We start from the raw sequence: 26,411 nt of genomic DNA, 5'->3' as shown, positions 1-26,411 counted from the left end.
CTTTGCTCACTGAATTTTTGTTGTTGATTCTGAGTTCCTTATATATTCTGGCTACTAGGCCCTTATATTTTCTCCTATAAGTTTTTGCTTTCTTGATAATGTCCTCATTTTCAAACTTACTTTATGTAATATGTACACTTGTAAAAACAAAACTCATGCAAAAGGGCAAACTGTTAAAAATCAGTTTTCTGTGTTGTTTTTAGTGACAATCTGTGCATATAGATACAAATATAATGTATGTTCTCCCTCTCCCTTTTTTACACAAAAGGTAGCTACAAACAGTGGTTAATAAACTGCTGCCATTGTACAGATACAGTTTAACCAGTACCCTCTTTTGGGGACATTTTGGTTGCTTGAAACTTTTGACTGTTAGAGATACAAGCAGGTTGGTAACTAGGTCTGCACACCTTACTATATCTCCAGGATACTGAGAAGTAAAAGTTGTTTCTGAATTATGTTTTTTTTTTCATATTTAGAGATTGTTTCCTAATGATTATTAGGTATCTGCTAAACAATTTTTCTCAACTTGATTAGTATTTTTATGTCAAACTTTACAGTCTGCATTTTTTTTCCAGAAGAAAAGTCAGAAGTGGCACAGACTTACATAAGGTTGTGAAGTAGGCAGGCTTTTTCTTTTATCATCTGTTAACACTTTCTAATCTCATCCTCAGAAACAACTGTTCTCAGCAATGAAGCAAGTTTTCAATATGCCATCTTGTCTAGCATTATTAAATTTTTAGCCCTTCTCTGGTTGTAGAAGTAAAGATGTAACATGATTTTAAAGCAGAAAGAGCTAACAATTAAATCCTCAAGTTGGGCTGGGCGAGCATTTTGGGAGGCCAAGGCAGTTGGATCACCTGAGGTCGAGTTTGAGACCAGCCTGACCAACCTGGTGAAACCCCATCAAGGCTGAGGCAGGAGAATCATTTGAACCCAAGAGGTGGAGGTTGCAGTAAGCCGAGATCGCCCCATTGCACTCCAGAGCCTAGGCAACAGAGCAAGACTCCAGCTCAAAAAAAAAAAAAAAAAATCCTTAAGTTTTAAGGTAAAACAGAGCTAAGGACTGTCTGGTGTCATGCTGTTCATGTCAGTGCTAAGACAACACAAGTCTCCAGTTTCCCAGAGCAGGGTTCTCGATACTCACTACACTTACTGACCACATTCGTGTTAAAGACCTTGAGAAAGCTGCTTTTCTCTAGGTAGAGTTTCTGGGGAGCAGTGAGGTTATGACTGCTCCTCTAACACTAACACAAATTATAAGTCTGTTTTACCAACTATTAAGCGAAGCCCTGTATCTAGGGCCACTTAACAGTACTGGGTACATTATACTGTGATTTTTTAAAGTACTTTAAAATTTTATTTGTGTTAACTGGGCATGGTGGCATGTGCCTGTAATCCCAGCCACTCAGGAGGCTGAGGCAGAATTGCCTGGACCCAGGAGGCGGAAGTTGCGATGAGCCGAGATCACGCCATTGCACTCCAGCCTGGGTAACAAGATTGAAACTCCGTCTCCAAAAAAAAAAAAAAATTATTTGTGTTAAATTTTAAGGAATTGGCAGTAAATGCTTCCCATAAACAGCAATTAAATGGTATTGATTATTGGAGGTGAATCTTTTACATTAATTTATGATAATTTTTTTATTCAGAGTATGTCTGGATACTTTAATATCCCTGAGAATTTATTTCTCCCATACCTTGGGCAGGGAGAAATGAAGCACATAAATTAGGTATATGGTAACTCATCTGTAAAGGAGTATGTATTTTTCATTAGTCAGTGTGAGCTCCCTTTATGAACAGGGCACCATGATACCAACTGAAATATAGAATGTAAGGCCGAGGCAGGCGGATCACCTCAGGTCAAGAGTTCGAGACCAGCCTGGCCAACCTGATAAAACTCCATCTCTACAAAAAATTAGTCAGGCGTGGTAGCGGATGCCTGTAATCCCAGCTACTCAGGAGGCTGAGGCAGGAAGACCACTTGAACCCAGGTGGTGGAGATTGCTGAGCCGAGATCACACCACTGCACTCCACTCCAGCCTGGGCAACAAGAGCAAAACTCCATCTTTAAAAAAAATATGTATGCATATACACACACAGAGGGAGAGAGAGAGAGAGAGAATATAAGCTATCATCCTTGCCTTTTAGGAGCATAATTGTATTTTCTAAAACATTCCAAATAATGTTGTTATTCTGCCCTGAGTTTGCAATCTAGTGTTCAGTTAACAGATAAAAGCATTTTGATCAACTGCTATTTGAAGATGGTATCCAGGCCATCTACTATGAACTAAAGCAAGCTACACTTAAGTGATAATCTACTTGGAAACAGCATTTATAGTGGGGTTCCAAGAACCTGGTGTCATACATACATATATATATATATATATTTTTTTTTTTTTTTTTTTTTTTGAGATGGAGTTTCGCTCGTTACCCAGGCTGGAGTGCAATGGCGCGATCTCGGCTCACCGCAACCTCCACCTCCTGGGTTCAGGCAATTCTCCTGCCTCAGCCTCCTGAGTAGCTGGGATTACAGGCACGGGCCACCATGCCCAGCTAATTTTTTTTGTATTTTTAGTAGAGATGGGGTTTCACCATGTTGACCAGGATGGTCTCGATCTCTCGACCTCGTGATCCACCCGCCTCGGCCTCCCAAAGTGCTGGGATTACAGGCTTGAGCCACCGCGCCCAGCCTGTCATACATATATTTTAACATAGCATCTTGGCAGCAGTATTTGATATTAATTGGGGTAAAAGTTAGTGGTACCCATGGGATTTCTTAACTGCATAACTGTTTAAAGAAATTGGGCAATGTGAGTGAGAATCAAGACTTAGTAATATAGGTTTGGATTCTATCTTTAACTTAAGGACAAAACAAGCACACTTAAAATGTACATTTATGGAATAAAATAAGTAAAAAATATGGCCCAACTTCACTGACAATGGAGTGGACACTGTGGTGTATTGCCCAGATACGCATGTGCTCTCTCTCTCTCTCTCTCCCCTCTCTCTCTCTCTCACACACACACACAACCCCCACACCTGAAACACTCATTTCTCCAGCTTCTGGGAATGTTGGTGGCTGATGCTCCCAGTTGAGTCCCTCTTAAAATTGTCTTCAGCCTTAGACCCTTGTATCCACTAGTCCACACAGCGTCATAAAGGCCCATCACCCTGCCTCAATATGGCCTAACTGCAGGACCATCTCAACTCTAAAGCCTTAGCTGAGGACTTTCCCCAGCTACATCCTAGCCCAATTTCTTCCTCTTTACCAGTCTGTCTGCTTTCCAAGATCAGAATATTCATCTTGGAAAAAGCATTCCCGTTTAAACCTTTCACACCATAATCTCAATCTCTAAGTCTACTTCCCCAAGGAACCTGTCCTGCCAACAACATTCTAAAACCAAAGCCAAGAAAATTACTTCGACAACCCAACTATTTCTGCTGATTGTTTTCTTCTTGCCTGTGCTTCTAATTTGCAGGGCAAGGGAAAAAACTACCTTCAACCTTTTCTAATTCTTAATGTTTTATGAAAACGGAAAACATAACCCAAGAACAGCTCACCTCATTTGGTAGAATATCCAGGAACATTGTGGAAGTTCCCCATCTCTATCCCAACCTGCCCCATCCATTTTAATACCCATCTTTAAAGTTAGGGATCGTAAAGAAACTGAACTCTAATTCATATATGCATTTCTAATAACACACCTAAGTGGGACTGGCTTGTCATTATGGTGGTGGTGATGCTGCCAGGCTTTATTTTGTTTTAAACGATCTTCCATGTTCATGGTACAGTACTGACATTTTATGGATTCAGTAAGCTATGGATATTTCCATTCCATGTGTATTAGAATTGTGTTGAACTGGTATATCACAGAATGCTCACAACGTTTGATCCATCTTTATTAAAGTAAAACTGCTATTTGAATATATGTAGAAAACAACATACTGGGCGTTTTCACCTCCAAGATAAAGGTTCAAACGGAAGAAAAGGTCCTGTTTTTAAGATTTTTATAAAAGAAATCTACTAGTTACCAAATACTATATGGAGATTAAAATATTCTTGCAGTCTAAATTTAAGCTATTGTTTAAATTTTTGCATTGTGAAAAGGAAAGTCCATGTGTATGTGAGATGTCAAAGTATACCAAAGATAATCCTAAAACAATGTATCATTTAACCCAAAGTCAATGCCCGTTAAATGGAATATATCTTTTTCATTATTTGGTTATGAAATATATGGTGGAAGCAACAATGGAAGAGGCAGAAGCATTCTTGGCCCTCAAGAAGCTTACAGTCTATGGGGCAATACCAACATTGAATGAGCAGCTACAAGCACAATACAAAAGGAGCTTACCTCTCATGGAGGAACGAGATTTTAAAGTACTTTTAATGACATCCTATACATTATTAAGAAACAGGGAAAGCTCAGGAAAGAATTACATTGAAACAACATTTGAGCAAGGAAAGGCAGAAAAGGAAAACTAGAGATTTTGACTTGAAATAGACAACCTCTTCAAGTCCAAGATTTCAGGTGCTTTCAAAAAGTAATTGAATTTTTATTTGTACTTAATTCCTTTATTTATATATAAAAACCTGAAATTAAGGCAAAATGCATGAAATGAGACCCCAAAAACTCATATCCTACTCAACCAACTAAAAGTTTTTAGGACCTAAATGGGGCAAAACATTTCAACAGCACTAACAGTTCAAGGAATGTATGTTAAACCTTTTATTTTACATCTGGAAAATTAGAAAACTCGGCTAAACATTGTATATATCAGAAGGTTTTAAAAATAATTTGTATGATTTAATCTTACTAAAGAAAGCTTACTCATTTAGAGACATCTTTATAACAGCCTTTCATATCCTCAGTGGAAACTGTTTATTAAGAGTAGTATGGAATACAGAAACAGCATAAACCAAAATCTCACTCTTAATCCTTTAATGTTAATTGGATTTCACAGTGAGTAAAGCATGACTAAAAATCACCGCAATGGGAGGAGGCACTGCTTTGTTTTAAAACCGCACATGTGCTTTGTTGCCTGAGAACCTTGGCGTCAGACTTTTTGTGCAGTAAGCCACTTCATTAAATATGGTTAGATTCGCAGTCTAAGACCTTAAGTGACCCACTCAATGACAATATTCTTATAAATTATAGCCAATTATAAGTCCTCCTTCTGGTTTCTCTTCTGTGCTTTGTAAATATGTACATCTTTTTCAGGATCGTAATGAACCTTTCTCACAGTAAATTGCCTCTCCAGCATTGCTAAGAAGTTGTTATCCCGTTCATAGCGAATTCGGCATGCTAAAAGAATGACGGAGTGATTGCTACAGAGATGTTCCAGTGTTTGAAGAAGATCTGTGAATGTTTCTTCTAAATATATGATATCAGCTCCAAGTATCAGGTCAAATTCTCCAGGAGAAAAACTCCCCAGATTCTGTCCCCAAGTCAGCTCCTTAACAACAGCTTTGGATTGGATATGAGGAGGTAAGTTGGCTTGAACGTTTGATTTAAGAAATTCTAATGCTACTTTTCGATCTGTGATAGTCACATGAGCACCTACAATGCGGGACAGAGAAAAAGTGATGTGCACATCAGTACAACTCTGTTAGGTAGAGAGGTCAAGTTAAATGTAAGAGTGTCTCTAAATATTGCATCTGATATGCAGAGTATCAATCATGCCTTTCACGTACAGCTGCAATAAAACAATGACTCATAGTTCCTTTTGCACTAACTACTGGTAAAAATGAATCTTGATTTGCCTCTATGACATACTTGCTATTTGCTAAAATTGTGCCTATAAATTGCAGAACTGGGGCCAGACGAGGTGGCTCACACCTGTAATCCCAGCACTCTGGGAGGCCAAGGCAGGCAGATCACCTGAGGTCGGGAGTTCGAGACCAGCCAGACCAATATGGAGAAACTCCATCTCTACTAAAAATACAAAATTAGCCAGGCGTGGTGGTACATACCTATAATCCCAGCTACTCGGGAGGCTGAGGCAAAAGACTCGCTCAAACCTGGGAGGCAGAGGTTGCAGTGAGCCAAGATCACACCATTGCACTCCAGGCTGGGCATCAAGAGTAAAACTCCATCTCAAAAAAAAAAAAAAAAAAAAAAATTGCAGAATTGGCTGGGCGTGATGGCTCATGTCTATAATCCCAGCACTTTGGGAGGCCAAGGCGGGTGGATCACCTGAAGTCAGGAGTTGGAAGACCAGCCTGGCCAATGTGTCCAATTAAAAATACAAAATTAGCCAGGCGTAGTGGCATGTGCCTATAATCCCAGCTACTCGGAGGCTGAGGCAGGAGAATAGCTTGAACCTGGGAGGCAGAGGCTGCAGTGAGCAGAGATCTCGCCACCACACTCCAGTCTAGGCAACAAGAGCAATAATCCACCTCAAAAAAAAAAAAAAAAATTGCAGAATTAACCAGTGACACAGGCTGATGCTTCTGAATTCTGCCAACAAAGCTGCCCCATACTGTATTCATTAGGTCACTATCTTTAAGCCAGTTGGCCACAGGGTAAAATGGAATCCAAGAATGAAAAATCTGGGAGCAGGCCAGGTGTGGTGACTCACACCTGTAATCCTAGCACTGAGGGAGGCTGAAGTGGGAGAAGCCCTTGAGCCCAGGAGTTCAAGACCAGCCTGAGGCAACACAGGGAGATTCCATCTCTACAAATTTTTTTTTTTTTTTAATTAAGCACAGTGCACACCTGTGGTCCTAGCTACTCAGGAGGTAGAGGTGGGAGATCATGTGAGCCTGGGAGGTCGAGGCTGCAGTGAACTGTTACTGTGCCAACACACTCCAGCCTGGGCAACAGAGCAAGACCTGTTCTCAAAAAAAATAAAAAATATCTGGGAGCAGACTATTATTGCAAAGATGGCAAGATACCAAAAACAAGGAAAGGCTGTTTTGTGAGGTTAAAGTTTAAAAAAGAATCATGGAAGAGATAAGCCGGCTACTAAGAAATCCCAGTCCTACAATTCAAGATGAGATTTGGGGGAAAAAAAAAAAAAGAAAGAAAGAAATCCCAGTCCACTTCTCCTTAGGTTGTTATGAAGCAGCCAAGATATGTGTTTTACATTTATAATTACTGAAAAATTATAAGCTTAAAAACTACTTAACTGTATTACAGTCATATAGGTTAAAATGCTTGTTCTTAGTGCTAAGTCTCTACACACAGTATAGAAAATTAAACTGTTTCGTATGGATTGTTGACAAAAAGATCGATTTTTTTGAACCAATGTTAAGAGAAGACCAAACCCTTAAGGTGAAGCAAGCACATAAGGTCAGGTCTGATCCGCTTCATCTACATTGTAGGAAAGATATAATATGTGTGATCCTCTTTATTTCTGGTCCCAGAAATTCTGAAATTTAAAATTATGTTTCCATCTTTCATAAAATTATTTCTCATTTCCAACCTTCTTCAGTTTGTAATCTTCATAGGTAATGCCCCACAGGATTCCAGACTAGTTGCAGTAAGCACTATTTCAGTGGCAGCTTATATTCAGTGTTTCTTGGCACATAAATTAGGGCAGTAATTCAATTTGAAATTTACAGTCCTAGTATGAGATACTGATGAAAATGTTCAAGTTGGCCAAGTGTGGTGACTCACGCTTGTAATCCCCACACTTTGGGAGGCCAAGATGGGTGGATCACAAGGTCAGGAGTTTGAGGCCAGCCTGTCCAATATGGTGAAACCCTATTTCTACTTTAAAAAAAAAAACAAAAAACAAAAATTAGCCAGGCATGGTGGTACATGCCTGAAGTCCCAGCTACTTGGGAGGCTGCAGCAGAAGAATCGCTTGAACCTGGGAGGCAGAGGTTAGAGTGAGCCAAGATCATGCCACTGCACTCCAGCCTGGGCAACAGAATGAGACTTTGTCTCAAAAAAAAAAAAAGAAAGAAAGAAAAAGAAAATGCTCAAGTTGTTAGATTTTACAAGAGTGTACCTACCACTTTGACTATTCATTGCTAGACAGTATGTTACCCAATGGGCAGATTTCAATGATAGTTTTCATCTCTTCTGACAGTAAAAACTGCAGACAGCCAGGCCAAGTGGCTCACACCGTAATTCCAGCACTTTGGGAGACCAAGACAGGAGCATCATTTAAGCCCAGGAGTTCAAGACCACCCCTGACAACATAGAGAGATCCCATCTCCACAAAAAAATTTAAAAATTAGCCAGGTGTGGTGACACTATTCAGGAGGCTGAGTTGGGAGGATTGCTAGAGCCCAAGAGGTCAAGGCTGCACTTAAAGAACAACTTTAACTTAGCACTTAAAGAACAAGTATTTTCACCTACATTCCTGTCGTACAATTCAGTAATTGTTAAGCTTATAAATTTCCAGTGATTATCTATGTATATAGATTGGCTTGTTTCATGACAGCCTAAGGAGAGGTGGACTGGAATTTCTTAGCCACTTTCTCTCTTCTATGATTTTTTTTTTTTTAAGACAGAGTTTTGCTCTTGTTGCCCAGGCTGGAGTGCAATGGTGCCATCTTGGCTCACTGCAACCTCTGCCTCCTGAGTTCAAGTCTCCTGCCTCAGCCTCCCGGGTACCTGGGATTACAGGCATGCACCACGCCTGGCTAATTTTGTATATTTTAGTAGAGACAGGGTTCCTCCATGTTGGTCAGGCTGGTCTTGAACTCCTGACCTCAGGCAATCCGCCCACCTCAGCCTCCCAAAGTGCTGGGATTACAGGTGTGAGCCAATGCACCCAGTTTTTTGTTTTTTGTTTTTAATGTACAGAGAGCAAGGTTTTGCCATGTTGTCCAGGCTGGCCTCCAACCCCTGGGCTCAAGCAATCCACCCACCTTGGCCTCCTAAAGTGCTTAAATGACAGGTATGAGCCACTGTACGCAGCCCTATCATTCTGTCTAAAATTTTAACCTCACAAAACAGTCTTTCCCTATTTTTAGCATTTTGTCATGTGAGCAGTGAGCCATGGTCATGCCACTGCACTCCAGCCTGTGCAACAGAGTGAGACCCTATCTCTTTAAAAAAACATTGCAGATAGCCTTTTTCAGGGTTTGAGCTAGAACTGTATCTCTCTGAATTTCTTAACAGTACACAGAGCACTCTGCAGGCAATATTGGAGTGACTGAGTCATTTGCACCTCACGTCAGTATTCATTTCACCAGCTCATAGATAAAGGCCTTCTCTAATGCCTGTCCCAGCCATTGCAAAGGCTACTTCTAATCTGGTAGGTATTCCAGAAGTCTGAATAGGGTCTTAATGTCAGCTGACCACTCCCTGTAATTCCACACATATCTGAATGACTACCATCAGCCATGGGACAGAAACCTCTCCCCTCATACAGCTTACATTCAAGTGAGATACAGGCAGTAAGATGTTTTTAAAAAACAGAATATCTGGCTGGTCGTGGTGGCTCTTACCTGTAATCCCAGCACTTTGGGAGGCTAAGACGGGTGGATCACCTGAGGTCAGGAGTTTGAGACCAGCCTGGCCAACATGGTGAAACACCGTCTCTACTAAAAATACAAAAAATTAGTCAGGTGCGGTCATTGGCACCTGTAATCCCAGCTACTCCATAGGCTGAGGCAAGAGAAACACTGGAATCCAGGAGGCAGAGACTGCAATGAGTTGAGATCGCACCACTGCACTCCAGCCTCGGTAACATGAGTAAGACTTCGTGTCAACAACAACAACAACAACAAAAGAATATCTAGTGTGTTCATTGATGATGATGATGATGATGATGATAAGGAAAAAAAGAGAAAAGCAGGAGAGACATGAGATGTCAAGAAGGAGGTGGGTATGAAATATTAGATTACGTAGACGGGGAAGGCCTCAGTGAGAAGGTAACTTGAGTAAATGCGGGAAGGGAGTAAGGGATTAACATGCCAGTGGGGAGAACGTTCCAGGTGGGGAGAAGAGCAAGTGCAAAGGCCTAGAGAAGCCATGCAAGGAAGCTGGAGTGGCTGGACAGTGTGAATGAGGAATCAATCACAGAAGATGAGGTCAAAGAAGTTGTGGAAAGAAAGGCAGATCATCTAGGGCCTCTCAGGTCATGCAGGTCACATTTTGAAAACGCTCTGGCTTTTGCTGAGTGAGATGGGAAGCCACTGCAAAGTCCGAGCAGAAGTACAGATGGGCTGACTTGGGGGGCAAGGGCAGAGGCAGGGAAAGCAGTGAGAAGGCACCACAATGATCCAGGTGAAGGTTGCTAGTGGCTTGCACCTTGCTGCCACACCCCCAGACACCCTCCACCAACCAGCTCCCAAATAGCCTGCCCACAAATAACCCCTCTCCTGGCCTTCACAGGTATCACTCCTTTACTATTCACTCCAGTTTTATCACCCAAACGTCCATCCCTGAACACTGCAGTTTTACCTAAGGTTTTCTTTTTGTTTTGCTTGTTTGGGATGGGGGCTATAGAGGATTCCTTAAGTCTATCTTTTATTCTGTCAGTTTCCTTTCCATCCTTTTCTCCCTTGCAATTTAGGACAGAAGCAGAACATGTGTCCTGTGGTTTCCCAGTCTGGATTTTGCTGACTGCCCCATTTAGCATGTGCCTCTGCCTTCCGTATTTCCTATAAATCTGTTTGATTTGAATTTGATTTTTTGAATGGGACTATTTCAGAGGCAGTGGTGTGTTCTTCATCAAGAGGTACATAATGTCTGGTAGGCTCTATGTTTGTGACATGAGCAGTCACTACTACTCAATGCCCAGATCCTCAGTTCACTCTATTCCTTTTGCATTTGCTGAGAAACTGCTATAAAGAAAAGCTTCTCTCAATTACTGTTTGGTTAATCATTTTGTATAGTAATTATGTGAATAAGAAAGGTAGGATAAATTTTAAAGAGTTGGCTTCCCAGCATACTCCAAAGATAACTAATTAGGTTTACTGTTATTGATGTACTTTGATCCATTGTAGTTATCATTATCTATGTTCAGATTGTCTCATGTTTTGCCAGTGGCCTCTGACATAACCCAGTCATCTTTGATAGCTCCCTTGCTATCTGGATTAAAAAAGTATCTCTGTAAGCACCCTCTGTTCCCCAGGCTGGAGTGCAGTGACATCATCTCGGCTCACTACAACCTCCATCTCCCGGGCTCAAGCGATTCTCCTGCCTCAGCCTCCCAAGTAGCTGGGATTACAGGCACGTGCCACCATGCCTGGCTAATTTTTGTATTATTAGTAGAGACGGGGTTTCATTATGTTGGTAAGGCTGGTCTCAAACTCCTGACCTCATGATCCACCTTCCTTGGCCTCCCAAATTCCTGGAATTACAGGTGTGAGCCACCTCACCTGGTCTTCGTTGACTTTTTTTAAAGAGTCCGTGCTCTGCTGAAATTGACTGACTTTTATTGCATAGTTTTCCAGAACAGTTTTGACCTATTGTTTGTATGATTTCAGCTTATCTAGTAACTCACAGCCAGATTTCACAAATCATGATATTGCCTGATATAAAGTCCAAGGAAAGAATCTATTATTTTTATGTGCTAGACATGATGTTATTATTTTTTGGTACTTAGGGAAGCCAAGGCGGACAGATCACCTGAGGCCAGGAGTTCGTGACCAGCCTGGCCAACATGGTAAAAATCACTCTCTACTAAAAATACAAAAATTAGCCACGTATGGTAGTATAACCCTGTCATTTCCCAGCTACTCAGGAGGCTGAGGCAGAACTGCTTGAATCCCAGGAAAACAGAGGGTGAAGTGAGGTGAGACTGTGCCACTGTACTCCATCCTGGGCGACAGAGCAAGACCCTATCTCAAAAAAAAAAAAAAAAGTGGTTGGGAGAGGTGGCTCACACTTGTAGTCCCATCACTTCGGGAGGCTGAGGTGGGCAGATCACGAGGTCAGGCGATCAAGACCATCCTGGCTAACATGGTGAAACCCCATCTCTCCCAAAAATACAAAAAACTTAGTCGGGCATGGTGGCAGGTACCTATAGTCCCAGCTACTTGGGAGGCTGAGGCAGGAGAATCACTTGAACCTGGGAAGCGGAGGTTGCAGTGAGCCAAGATTGCGCCACTGCACTCCAGCCTGGGCGACAGAGCGAGACTCCATCTCAACAACAACAAAAAAGTATCTCAGTAAAAGCCAAAGAGTTTTCAAAACAAGATATTCCAGGGTCATCTTACATATTTCCTGCCACAAACCTAGAAACAGCCACTTCAGAGGCTTTTAATCTATTTTATTTTATTTTTTTCATTCGGCAGGTGGGTTGTTAGACACTCCTTAGCGGATTCTGACTTCTGTGGCCACCATCCTGCTGAGGCTTTTATTTTTTTAAGATGGAAAAAGAAAGAGCAAGTTTATATGCCAATGGAAATGATGAAGTAGAAAGGGGGAAAGTGGCAAGGCACAGGCAATGCCCTTGAATAGTGAGAGGGGACAGATTTAAGAGATGAGGGGTGGCCCTGGAAAGGCCAGACCTTCCATGTCCAGCACCAGGTGCAAAGGCAGAGTCTATAGGTCTAGATTCAAATGGAGGTAAAGGTAGTGGTAGAAGGTTGTGGAAGTTCTCTTTGGATTGATTCAGTCTTCTCAGTGCAGTAAGAAATGTCATTGGCTGACAATGAAAATGGAGAAAGATTGGAGGTTTGAGAGCAAACATACGAAAGTCACTTAGCCAAGTAAGAGAGGAAGGAGGGGGACCGCACGGCAACATCAACAGTCCCCTTGACGCTCCTGATCATGAAATTACAGTGAAACCAGGGTGGGCACGGTAGCTCACACCTGTAATTCCAGCACTTTGAGAGGCCGAGGCAGGCAGATCACATGAGGTCAGGAGTTTGAGACCAGCCTGGCCAACATGGTAAAATGCCATCTCTACTAAAAATACTAAAAGTAGCCAGGCGTAGTGGCAGATGCCTGTAATCCCAGCTACCTGGGAGGCCGAGGCAGGAGAATCACTTGAACCCAGGAGGCAGAGGTTGCAGTGAGCCGAGATCACACCATTGCACTCCATCCTGGGTGACAGAGAGAAAACTCTGTCTCAAAAAAAAAACACAAAAATTAGTCGGTTGCTTTGCTCTATGCATTTAAAAAAAGAAAAAGAAAAGAAAAAAAAATTAGTCAGGAGTGGTGGCCTGTGCCTGTAATCCCAGCTACTTGGGAGGCTGAGGCAGAATTGCTTGAACCCAGGAGGCAGAGGTGGCAGTGAGCCAAGATTGTGCCACTGCACTCCAACCTGGGTGACAGAGTGAGACTTTGTCTCACAAAAATAACTGAAAATTTGTTTTTAAAAATAAAAATACAAAATACAAAAATACACCAGCTGGTCCTGGTGGTGCACACCTGTAATCCTAGCTACTCAGGAAGCTGACACAGGAGAATCACTTGAACCTGGGAGGCAGAGGTTACCGTGAGTTGAGACTGCACCCCTGCATTCCAGCCTGGGTGACAGAGGAAGATTCTGCCTTAAAAAAAAAAAAACCAGGCACAGTGGCTCATACCTGTAATCCCAACACTTTGGGAGGCTGAGGCGGGTGGATCACCTTACTTTAGGAGTTCAAGACCAGCCTGACTGACCAACATGATGAAACCCTGTCTCTATTAAAAACAGAAAAAACTAGCTGGGTGTGGTGGCACATGCCTGTAATCCCAGCTACTCGGGAGGCTGAGACAGGAGAATCACTTGAACCTGGGGGGCAGAGGTTGCAGTGAGTCGAGATAACCCCACAGCACTCCAGCCTGGACAAGAGCAAAACTCCATCTCAAAAAAAAAAAAAAAAAAAACTACAGTGAAACCCAGCAGCAGCATTTCCTTGAGCCCCACTCAGCCACAGAGGCACAGACCTCGGACAGTGGAAGGCTGCACCTAACCTGGTTTGTTTTGAAGCAAGGAAAGGCAAGGTGTCAGTGTCAACCATACATGAAAATGGTGATAAAATGACTGCCCATGACATTTATGCCGGGTAAGGAGGGAGGTTAAGATAATACTATAAGATAAGACTAATGGAAACTGACCCAATAAGACAACATTGCATGCTGTCAATCAGTCGTGAAAAGAGTATATATAACCATGTGTCATCACTTTTCATTTTCGTTTTATAACACCTTATTTATGCAAACATTCGAGCACATATACGTGCTAGAGATACAAAGATGAGCAAGAAAGTCCTTACCCAGATCTCAAAGTCTCACATGGGAGAGACAAATATACATAGTTGTGATGCAGTGTGGGAAGGAAAATAATAGAAACATGGGTGTGCACAGGAAATCATGTGGAGAAATTCTTCAAGAAGGGCAGAGGTCAAAGAAAAATTCCCAAAGGAAGGGAAATCTGAGCTTACACTTAAAAGATGTGGCAGGAATGGTTGGGCATGGTGGCTCACGCCTGTAATCCCAGCACTCTGGGAGGCCAAGGTGGGCGGATCACCTGAGGTCGGGAGTTCAAGACCAGCCTGACCAACGTGGAGAAACCCCGTCTCTACTAAAAATACAAAATTAGCTGGGCATGGTGGTTCATGCCTGTAATCCCAGCTACTTGGGAGGCTGAGGCAGGAGAACTGCTTGAACCCGGGAGGTGGAGGTTGTAGTGAGCCGAGATTGTGCCATTACACCCCAATCCTGGATTCTGGGCAACAAGAGCAAAACTCCGTCTCAAAAATAAATAAATAACAAAGAGGCACGAACCAAGGGAAAGATATGAAGGGGTATCCAAGACAGATGGGACAGGTCAGAGCAGTGTGTGTGTCCCAGGAACTTCATGCAGTGCAATCTTGCTGAAAAAGAATGAGGCTGAAGAGTCAGGCAGGACGTGATAACAAAACCTTGCTGAGACCCCTGGGATTTAACCTGCAGGCAGGCAGTGGGTCAGCAAAGAAGTGTTCAAGCACAGGTCATGCCGTCAACTTTGCATTTTAGATGGGCCACTCTCACAGCTATTGAGAAAGTAGGTTTAAAAAGACGAAACAGGCCGGGTGCGGTGGCTCAAGCCGGTAATCCCAGCACTTTGGGAGGCCGAGGCGGGTGGATCACAAGGTCAAGAGATCGAGACCATCCTGGTCAACATGGTGAAACCCCGTCTCTACTAATGGTGCAAAAAATTAGCTGGGCATGGTGGCGCGTGCCTGTAATCCCAGCTACTCAGGAGGCTGAGGCAGGAGAATTGCCTGAACCCAGGAGGCGGAGGTTGCGGTGAGCCAAGATCGCACCATTGCACTCCAGCCTGGGTAACAAGGGCGAAACTCCGTCTCAAAAAAAAAAAAAAAAAAAAAAAAAAAAGACGAAAGACGAAACAGAGGCAGACAGGCCAGGTGGAAGAGTGATGTGATCATGCAGGCAGGTGACAGATGATGATAACTCAAGCCAGGCAGTGGGAGTGGACAGGGAGATAGACTCAGAAAATAGAATCAGCAGGACTCCAGCGGGTGGGGAAGGCAGAGGAGAGTCAAAGGGATGCGATGACTATTTGGAAGGTGATGCCAACTCAGAATAAAGGAGGAAGAACAGGTTTAGAAAGAGAAGAGTTTGGGTTCAAACAGATACTATTTGAGGTGCTGGGAAATGGCCAGGTACAGATATCCAGCATTCAGCTAAACACACAAGCCAAAAGTTCAGCTGAGACTTGCACTCAAATTACAGAAAAGTCAAAGATAGTATCTTCCTGAGCATTATATTTCAAGACAGCGGTCCCAGGTTTGGCTGGGCATCACATCACATGGGAAGCTTTTAAAATTCAGATTCCCTGACCCCATCCCAATTTACTTCAAGACTGGATGTTTTTATCTATGGATACAGCAGTTCCCTCTTATCTGGAAGGGATAGTACCACAGATAGTGCCAAACCCTGTATATACGATGCTTTTTCCAATATGTATGTACCTATGGTAAAGTTTAATTTCTACATTAGGCACGGTAAGAGATAAGCAATAAATAATAAAACAGGATAATTATAACAATATAGCATAATAAAAGTTATATGAATGTGGTCTGTCTCTTTCTCTCCTTCTCAAAATATCTTATCATACTCTACTGACCTGCTTTCAGAGCAAGGCTGACAGTGGGAAAGTGAAGCCGGGGAACGTGATCACAGATGAGGAGGGACTACTGTAGTTCCAAGCAGCATAAATGCCAGGGAGATTTTCAAACCAAGAACCAGGGTTTGAGAGTCAGATTGGATTCAAATTCTAACCACAATCCATTAGCTCTGTGACCTCAGGCAAGTTACCTACCCTCCAAGAAGCCTTCCTTTCACCACTGGAAGGGCGCTATAAGTAGGTAAGGCCTACTTGCCATACAGGCTCACTGTGAGAAGGAAAGGCTGTAATGCACCGTCCTCGGAACACAGGAACTGCTCAGGAATTAGCAGCTGCTTTCTCTTTTAACAAGACAGCCTCATCACCCTATATTAATAGCTACATAGCACCACTTTTTTCTCTGTCTTCTTTCTTTACCCCTACCCATTAAACTCAGAACAGAAGCTTCCTGAGACACCTGCCAGCCTGTTCATTGCTCTATCTGCAGTGAACCACCAGGTTTCTGGTAGGTTCGCCCCAAATTCAGGAATAAATGACTAAGGTTACAAAAAGAGAAAATACTTTTAAAAAGGTAATAATTAATCTCTTCCTGACATTTCAAAATCACTACCTGTTTTAGGGCTCACTCATTCTATTTTGAAGAGATTAACATTTTCTTACCCTCAGGCTCCAACAGCAAAACTTCTCCAGCTTAATACTACGAATAGTGAGCAACTACAAATAGTAAGTATGAAAATCATAGAGTAGCAGAGAAATGCTTATGACATGTTAAAACATCATTTGAGGCTGGGCCCAGTGGCTCCGGCCTGTAATCCCGGCACTTTGGGAGACCGAGGTGGATAGATCACGAGATCAAGAGATCAAGACCATTCTGGCCAACATGGTGAAATCCTGTCTCTAGTAAAAAATACAAAAATTAGCTGGGCATGGTGGTGCACACCTGTAGTCCCAGCTACTCAGAAGGCTGAAGCAGGAAAATCGCTTCAACCTTGGAAGCGGAGGTTGCAGTGAGCCAAAAATGCACTACTGCATTCCAGCCTGGCAACAGAGTAAGACTCCATCTCAAAGAAAAAAAAAAAAAAAATCACTTGTATGGGTGTATGTATACTGTATACAGATACACAAAACACACACACACACACACACACACATACACAGACATATATATTCACATATATATATAAAACCATAATTACAACTATGATTAAAAATACAGTGGGAGGTCGGGCGCGGTGGTTCACGTCTATAATCTCAGCACTTTGGGAGGCCAAGGCGGGCGGATCACAAGGTCAAGAGATCGAGATCATCCTGGCCAACATGGTGAAACCCCGTCTCTACTAAAAATACATAAATTAGCTGGGCGTGGTGGCGTGTGTGGGGTAGTCCCAGCTACTCGGGAGGCTGAGGCAGGAGAATTGCTTGAACCTGGGAGGCAGAGGTTGCAGTGAGCCGAGATCGTGCCACTGCACTCCAGCCTGGCACCTGGTGACAGAGTGAGACTCTGTCTCAAAAAAAAAAAAAAAAAAAATTCTGTTGGAGGTCGGGCGTGGTGGCTCATACCCAGAATCCCAGCACTTTGGGAGGCTGAGGTGGGCGGATCATGAGATCATGAGATCGAGACCATCCTAGCCAACATGGTGAAATCCCATCTTTACTAAAAATACAAAAATTAGCTAGGTGTGGTGGCATGTGCCTGTAATCACGGCTACTTGAGAGACTGAAGTAGGAGAATCGTTTGAACCAGGAAGTCGGTGGTTGCAGTGCACTGAGATCACACCACTGCACGCCAGCCTGGTGACAAAGGGAGACCCCATCTCAAAAAAAAAAAAAAAAAAAAAATACAGATGGAGAGAAAACAATGAAACAAAACACATCAAAATGCTAATGGTAACTATGTTGCAGTCATGAATAATTAGAATAACTGGTGGGGGTTTTTTCCTCTTCTTTATGCTTGTTTTTGTAATAGTTATAACAGTTTTATAACAAAAATATTAAATTTCATAATTTTAAAAATTCTTTGTCTCTGCTATTTGAATCAGAATAAATTTCTATGATTTTCAAAGAGCCTTCAATCTAAACTGTTCATCTCTAATTCCAGAAGTACTTGAGTGCATACTGAGTGGTAGGTGCTGTCCAAGGGCCAAGGACACACAATGAAACCTGGTCCCTTTCCTCAGGAGCCTGGGCCTGCCAGGAGAGACAGACACATGAAACACCTGCCTACAGTGAAATGTGACAAAGCTGGGACAGAGGTGGGAGTACTGCAAGTGCTATGGGGAAAAGGCGGCAGAAATTCACCCTTTGGAGTGGGGCAGGAAAGGACTCTACGAGGCCACAGTGTGGCCTGGTCACGAAGCAGGCTTTGCTCTGTGGTGGTATCTAAAATACCTTATTCTGACTTTCCCAACTCCAGAGCTCCAGATTGCTAGATCAGAAAAAGCAGCACTCAGAGAGTAATCAACACTCATGGAGCATGCCCTGTGTCGCTCAATGAGCTAGCAGATGTTACACACAGTCTCATTGGATCCTCACTGTGGAGTAAATATTATTATGCCTAGTGTACAGATGGGATAATCAATGTTTAGAGGTTAAGCAACTTGCCCAAGGTCACATAACTAGTAGGAATTAAAAGAGATGTCAAAACCAGTATAACTAAGCTTATGCACTTAGCTACACTAACATGTCTATACATCAGTCAACAGAATTTTGCATGAAGCCCTGGTTCTCAGGAAGAAACAGAAGAAACCTCATCTCCCGGCCGGGCACAGTGGCTCAAGCCTGTAATCCCAGCACTTTGGGAGGCCGAGGCGGGCGGATCACAAGGTCAAGAGATCGAGACCATCCTAGTCAACATGGTGAAACCCCGTCTCTATTAAAAATACAAAAAATTAGCTGGGCATGGTGGGGCGTGCCTGTAATCCAAGCTACTCAGGACGCTGAGGCAGGAGAATTGCCTGAACCCAGGAGGCGGAGGTTGTGGTGAGCCAAGATCGCGCCATTGCTCTCAAAAAAAGGAAAAAAAAAAAAAAAAAAGAAACCTCATCTCCCCTTCTAGTTAACTCTTCACATATCAGCAGAGAAGGAAGTTGGTACTACAGAAAAAAAATAAAATCGCTAACTTGAGCTGCTGTGTCTAACAAGCCTGGTTTTGAGTCCCAGATCTCCATTGATCAGGACTTCATAGCTTCATCTCCCAGAATTCCAGCTTCATTTGAAAAATTAAAAGTAATACCTAGGGCCGGGCGTGGTGGCTCATGCCTGTAATCCCAGCACTTTGGGAGGCCGAGGCGGTTGGATCACGAGGTCAAGAGATCGAGACCATCCTGGTCAACATGGTGAAACGCCGTCTCTACTAAAAATACAAAAAATTAGCTGGGCATGGTGGCGCATGCCTATAATCCCAGCTACTCAGGAAGCTGAGGCAGGAGAATTGCCTGAACCCAGGAGGCGGAGGTTGCGGTGAGCCAAGATCACGCCATTGCACTCCAGCCTGGGTAACAAGAGCGAAACTCCGTCTCAAAAAAAAAAAAAAAGTAATACCTAACATACATGGGGATGCCTGAAGAGAAGAGAAGGCAGTGTACCAGTGAGGGCTTCATCCATGACATAAGTGCTGTGATTGTAGATGGATGGAAACCTCCATCAATTTATACAGACTCTTCACCATCACCCCTGCCCATGCTCCCTATCAAATTTTGGAAAGCAGATAAAGGAACAGTAAAAAAGAATTGGGTTTCTGGAAAACAGGCAGAACAAAAGAGGGGCTTTCGCTGGTCCTCAAATATCTGTAGACAATGTGGGGTTTAGAAGACTCTGGAATCCTGGATCCTTCCTACACGAGTATGGTCTGAGAACCAGCAGTGTCAGCATCACTACTGACATTTCTACTGCGTGTTAGAAATGCAGGTTCCCAGGCCCCAGTCCGGCCCTGCCAAATCAGAATCTGCATTCTAACAAGAGCACCAGGTAACAATATGGAAGTGATAACTATTATACATGGTATCTTGAAAGCTGATCTATCCTTATGATTGGATAGCTTGAACTGTCAGAAGTGATAGAAACGAGAAAAATAACAGTGAAGCCTAAAGATGCTCCAGCTCCAAGCCTCAGTTAATGTCTGTATACCAAATTTTAAAATGACAAACCTTGATACCAAGTCAGAACTGTATACTGTTCATACAATTTTAAAAATAAGAAGTCAGTACAAACTACAATGGGGGCTAACCCTCCCTAGAAGAGAAAAACCGGCAAAGTTTCCTGAGCAATGAAGGAAAGACTATCTGCTCTCTATCCCTTACGGGGTTAAATCTGATAGTGTATGGGAAAGAAAGCCTCTTAAAGTGAAAAAAACTCTATACATGGGTAGGATTATTCTCCTTGAATCAAGTCACTTTACGAACATTTTACTGGCATCACAGAATTGAAGGGGGCAGAGCAATTTCCCATGAGAAGTATAAATAACAGGGTGTGTGTGTGTGTGTGTGTGTGTGTGTGTGTGAGAGAGAGAGAGAGAGAGGGAAATTAGCCTGTTAGCGAGAGAGGGGGGGAGGGGGGGGAAATTAGCCTGTTATCGAGAGCGAGAGAGAGAGAGAGAGAGAGAGAGAGAGAGAAATTAGCCTGTTAGCCTCACTGGAGTTAAGAGCCCCAACAGTTGGCCCACAACTCATAAGTATATGCAAAAGATAACAACCCAGTAAGAGGAAACCCACAATGAGTTTTGTTCTAAGAAAACAGCAAACACACCTCTCAATGAGTTCTGCTCATTAAGGAGTAAGTCAATGCATGACACTCACCCAGCAGGGCAGCCACTATGCCCACCAGCCCCGTGCCAGCACCCAGCTCCACAGCAGAGCGGCCCCTGAGCTCCACAGCTCCCATCTCCAGATACGTGGAAAGAACAATGGCCTGAGTGAAAACACAGTGTGATGATGATTAATGTCAACATGCGCTTTAGGAGCTGCAGGGTTTCAGGTCAGCTACACGTAACCCTCTCCCACTTTGAGGTTCAATTCCCAGCTTAACAACACACATAGGAACTTAGCTGGTACAACAAGGTAACCGCCCCCTTAGAGCAAGCACGGCTCCATAGCAGTGCTCAGAGGCAGTGCTGAGACACTGCCCACACAAAATGGGGTCCTGCTGGGTCTGGAAAGCTTAATTTTTTTTTCTGAGATGGAGTCTCAGAAAATCTGTCACCCAGGCTGGAGTGCAGTGGTACAATCTCGGCTCACTGCAACCAACTTCCGACTCCCAAGCTCAAGAAATTCTCCCACCTCAGCCCTCACAGTAGCTGGGACCACACGTGTGCACCACCACACCCAGCTAATTTTTGTTTGTTTGTTTGTTTTCTGTGGTAGAGGAGGGGTTTCGCCATGTTGGCCAGGCTAGTCTTGAACTCCTCAGCTCAACTGATCCGCCTGCCTTGGCCTCCCATAATGCTAGGATTACACACATGAGTTACTGCAACCAGCCTGGAAAGCTTAATTTTTTACTTTTACACTTGGAAGTTTACACAACTATTGTGTAAGAACTGACATGAACAATTTCTATGACTTTAAGTTCCTAAACCAAACTCAGGTCAGCAAAGCCACAACTTCACCCATAGGGAAAAAGCAACACATTGCCCAAGGCTCTCTGAGCTGTGTCACTGACGGTCATCGCCCCACAGGGGCCCTCGTCCTACATTCTGGGCATCAGAAGGTAAGTTTTGGCCAAAGTTTTAGATACTTGATGTGTGGTTTAGCATTTGCTTATGATCCTACAGAAAGAAGTGTATCACGTTAACATAACTCTTACTATATTTCTCACAGCCATATACTGTGAGCATAACTGGCAATTCCTCTTCTTGGTGAGCATTTAGGAGGCTTCCCATCATTCCTCATTGTATTTTTTTTTTTTTTTTTTTTTTTTTTTTTTTTTGCGTTGGAGTCTCATTCTGTTACCCAGGATGGAGTGCACTGACACAATCCCAGTTCCCTGTAGCCTCCGTTTCCCAGTTCAAGTGATTCTCCTGCCTCAGTCTCCCCAGTTAGCTAAGACTACGGGTGTACGCCAACTTGCTCAGCTAATTTTTGTATTTTTAGTAGCAACAGCGTTTCACCATGTTGGCTAGGCTGGTTTCAAACTCCTGACCTCAAATGATCTGCCCACCTCAGCCTCCCAAAGTGCTTGTGAGCCACCTCACCAGGCCTATAGCTTTATTATTACTAGAGTAATTTTCATGAGGTTTCCTGGACTGGGTTCCTAGAAGTGGTATTACTAGGTTAGAATATATTGAGATTTTTATTTCTACATGTTTAACATCCCTAACAATGTTAAAACTGTCAAACTGTATTTATGCCACGTATGCATTCAACATTGAGTTCCCACTGAGTCCTAGGTGTGGTGCTAGATGCTGGCAGCACAAGTCAGACAGAACAGTGCTGGGAGAGGAAGAAATGAAAAAGCAGTTGTAATTTTTTTAATGATTACAACTATGGAAAACTTAAAGAAAACACATAATCTTCATTTTGGGCTCTCCCACTTTACAATTCTCTATGCAATAAAGAGACTAACTCAGCGGGACGCGGTGGCTCACGCCTGTAATCCCAACACTTTGGGAGGCTGAGTAGGGCAGATCACTTGAGGTCAGGAGTTCCAGACTAGCCTGCCCAACATCATGAAACCTCATCTCTACCAAAAAATACAAAATTAGTTGGGTGTGGTGGTGCACACCTGTAGTCCCAGCTACTCCAGAGGCTGAGGTGAGAGAATCACTTGAATCCCGAAAGCAGAGGTCGCAGTGAGCCAGGATCACATCACTGTACTCCAGCCTGGGCAACAGAACGGAGACTGCGTCTCAAAACAAACAAACAAACAAAAAGTCACACCTATAATCCCAGCACTTTGGGAGGCCAAGGTGGGTGGATCACTTGAGGTCAGGAGTTTGAGACTACTAGCCTGGCCAAAATGGTGAAACCCGTCTCTACTAAAAAAAAAAATACAAAACTTAGCCAGGCCTGATGGTGTGCGCCTGTAATCCCAGCTACCTGGGAGGCTAAGGCAGGAGAATCACTTGAACCTGGGCTGCAGAGGCTGCAGTAAGCTGCAATCCTGCCACTGCACTGGAGCAACAAAGTGAAACTCCTTCTCAAACTAAAAAAAAAAAAAGAGAGAGAGAGAGAGAGAGAAACTAACTGATGGCCAAAGCAGTTGGTGGCTTTCCTTCAGGTCCTCTCTTACCCAGTGTGTAATTACTAGCAAGTCATTAACTTTCCTCAGCCTTCATTTACTCACCTTTAAAATGTAATCTATGTGGACAGAGTAGAGAAATGATGTAAGGGATACGGGTTGGGAGTGGCAGTAACAGCAAAAATGTTGGTTAGGTGGAGAAAGGAAAAAAAATTGAAGTGCTGATAGTTGAACTACTCTGAATATACTGTATGTTTAAAACCGCACTGAATTGTGCACTTTAAATAGGTGAAGTGTATGGTATGTGAATTGTATCTCAATAAAGCTCTTTAAAAAATAAAAATAAAAAATAAAAGCCAGTCTTACAAGCAAATGTGGCCATTTTCAGAGGTCCCCCACGACTTACTTACCGCCTCCCAAACCACTGCTGCGACTCCCAGGTGTCTCCAGTCCTGCCGGATCTGGATCGTGTGGTTTGCAAAGGAAAAGGTTGCAAGAGGCTTGTGGAATTTCTGCAACCCCAATTCCGTGGTCTCGTCATAGGGCACCAGGGCCATTCCGCCTGCACCCTGCCCTCTGCTCACACCTGTCGTGCAAAAGAACCCTGGGTGACGCTCTGGCTGGAAGGTACATTATCTTTTTTTTTTTTTTTTTTTGGAGGCGGGTGTGTGTTTGTGTGTCTTGCATTGGAAGATACATTATTTCTTAACTCCAAATGCTTTTTTACGGTTGTTTCACAAGTTCAAAAGAAAAAAAGAAACAGGTGGAAGAAGAATTTGTCCAATTTCTTTTGCATAGGTCTTCCAAATCTGAGTGAGATTTCGCTCGGAATTTGTGTCAACGAATGTCTTTGGGAGAAAAAAAAAAGCCCAGAACATTCCAACTTCTGCAGAATGCCTTATACACTGCACTGCTAACACTCCGGTGAATTCAGGGCTGCACGGGCGGTGACTGCCCAGGGACCCAGGGCAGCCGGGAAAGCAGCGCTTCCCACCCAGCCCGGGCGCCCGGAATGCAGCTGCAGCCCGCCGGGCAACCTGGGTTCTTCTGTTGCGGTTTCGCCACCCACCTCCCCTCCTCCATCGGCTGCTTCAATGGTGACAACAATGGGACCGAACCTGCCCTCAGACTGGGTGTTAACGGTTTGATAAGCCAGAAATACACGGTCGCCGCAGTTCCGTCTCTCCCGGGACTGGAAGCGAGCGGCACTGGGAGCCTCCGAGTCGCTCGCGGGGACAGCGGGAGCTCGAAAGGCTCCCCGAAGTCCCCCTAGAGCTGCCCCCCCCAGCCACCCCTCTCCCCGGCCGACCGGCGCGCCCTTCCTGCCCCCGGGCCCGGGAGCTGCGGCGACCCTCCAGGGGCGAGATGAAGACCCGGCAAGGGGGGGGCCACAGGGTCTCTCAGGACCCCTAGGCCATGCGGGGCGCCGTGAGCTGCCCGGCGGAGCGCTTACGGCTCGCCCAGCCCAGGCCTAGGCGCCGCCATGCCGGTACTTACGGCTCGGGAGGCTGCCCCGCGTGGGGCGCGCACTCCGCTTTCCCCGCCTCGGGCTGGCTGCGGAAACCGCCAGCCTTAAAGAGCCCGCGAGGCGCAGGCGGGCGGCCCGGGCCACGCGTTTCCGGTCTTCCGGCACCCCACCCCCCACAGGTGCCAGCGGAGCCCACGGCGGAGCTGGGCCGTGAAGCGGGGTAGGGACGTTGCGGGGAACCGGGACAGGGGCTTTCCTGCGTGCGTCCCCAAGGCACACGGACTACTAAATCCGTTTCTCCGCCCGCGCAGGGAAGTGCTGTGGGGCGGGAGCGAGAGCCAGACCCGGATGCCGAGCAGCCGCGGGTGCGCAGGGAGGGCATGGGGTGCCCCGGGCTCTCCGGGAGGGAGGGAAAAGCCACACACCTGGCGCTGAATGTGCTCCTGGGCCGGCTCCACTTTTCTATCCTCTGCTCGGCCGCTCTCAGCCTCGGACTTTCTCACTTGCGCGTTGTGCCTGTTTCTTAGTTTTAAAGGTGGCGGGCTAGCGGGTGATGGAGACAGCCCGCTCCGAAGAATGCGTGGTCACTCTCCTCCCGCGTCTCCACCGTGGGGTCCGAAGCGGCGTAATAGCTCGCTTGGCGGCAATCGAGTGGAAAAGTCAGAAAGCCCTAATCAACTAAGGCGCGGTGGGGGAGTGGGCACGTAGCGCCCGGACCTAAGTTTTTTAAATGGGGTCGGGGACGCAGCGGGCTCGGCTGCAGTCGGGAGCGCGGAGCTCCGGGCGCGCGCTCGGTCCTAGCCCCGGCCCTGGGCGGCGCTGCAGACCCCAGTGCCCCAGTTTCCTTCCTCCGGAATGCCGAGGCGCACCTGTCCGGGTGGGCCCACGCAGGACGTGGAAGGTGCCGAGGGCGTGGCACCCTGGCCGCAGGCCCTGGAAGAGTGCGAGGTTGGAGTGGATCCCCGTGAGTGGGGCCGCGCAGGGGCCGGCATCCTCCTCCTGGGGCCCTCGCCCCACGCCGCCGCGCTCTCGGGTAACTCTCAGCGCGGCTGCACGTTAGAACAAGCTGGGGTAAACTCCCTCACCAGCACGCGGGCCCAAGAGCCGGCTGTGGGCGGGGGCCCGAGAGCTTAATTTTGTTTGTTTTTGAGACGGAGTCTCGCTCGGTCGCCCAGGCTGGAGTGTAAGGGCGCCATCTCGGCTCACTATTCTCCGCCTTCCGGATTCAAGTGATTCTCCTGCTTCAGATCCCAAGTAGCTGGGATTACAGGCGCATGCCACCACGCCGGCTAATTTTTGTATTTTTAGTAGGGACAGAGTTTCACCATGTTGGCCAGGCTGGTCTCAGAAACTCTTGACCTCTGGTGTCCGCCCACCTCGGCCTCCCACAGTGCTGGGATTACAGGCGTGAGCCACTGCCACCGCCCCCGACTCTCTAAGAGCTCCCCGGGGGCCCGCGCCTGTTGCCCTCGGTGGGAGCACGGCCGGAGCCTGAACCGCCCTTTCCTGGCCTCTCCCGTCCGGTAGGCGGCGTCCCTGACCTCCAGATTAATCTTCCATCCGAAGGCTGGGGCCTGGCAGCTTCGAGGATAACCCAAGTGAACTTGGAAGACCACCAGTGAGGGTCTTTTACCTCCTTTTCTGATTTCTTTTTTGGTCCTCTACCTTTCCCTCTCAATATTTCCTTTCTCTCTTACCTCCTGCACTTGATGTTTCTGCCTCTCAGCTTTCCCCTTATCTTTTTTTTTTTTTTTTTTTTAGACGGAGTTTCGCTCTTGTTGCCCAGGCTGGAGTGCAATGGCGCGAT

At 45.1% G+C, this 26,411-nt stretch overlaps 1 protein-coding gene across 7 annotated transcripts in view; it reads right to left on the bottom strand.

Annotated features, from left to right (window-relative positions):
• METTL21A (methyltransferase 21A, HSPA lysine) overlaps positions 1 to 25,304 on the bottom strand; it is a 57,108-nt gene extending 31,804 nt beyond the window's left edge. For 2 of the 7 annotated variants that reach the window (XM_074399159.1, XM_074399158.1), the window contains exons 1-3: positions 24,634 to 24,798; positions 23,547 to 23,722; positions 20,760 to 20,871 (exon numbers count right to left, since the gene is read on the bottom strand). In XM_074399159.1, coding sequence (XP_074255260.1) covers positions 20,760 to 20,871; positions 23,547 to 23,693 — 259 coding nt within the window. In that variant the 5' untranslated portion in view covers positions 23,694 to 23,722; positions 24,634 to 24,798. Of the gene's footprint in view, positions 1 to 2,379; positions 5,556 to 20,759; positions 20,872 to 23,546; positions 23,723 to 24,254; positions 24,418 to 24,633; positions 24,804 to 25,029 lie in introns of those variants that run through there. The other 5 variants (XM_010336397.3, XM_003925606.4, XM_010336398.3 and 2 more) reach the window with 5 other exon arrangements.
• Positions 25,305 to 26,411: the final 1,107 nt, after the last annotated feature.

Source organism: Saimiri boliviensis, chromosome 5, assembly GCF_048565385.1.
Source record: "Saimiri boliviensis isolate mSaiBol1 chromosome 5, mSaiBol1.pri, whole genome shotgun sequence".
Classification (NCBI taxonomy): domain Eukaryota; kingdom Metazoa; phylum Chordata; class Mammalia; order Primates; family Cebidae; genus Saimiri; species Saimiri boliviensis.
The sequence above is the reverse complement of the archived record's forward strand: the minus strand, read 5'-3'. Positions and strand labels throughout refer to the sequence as shown.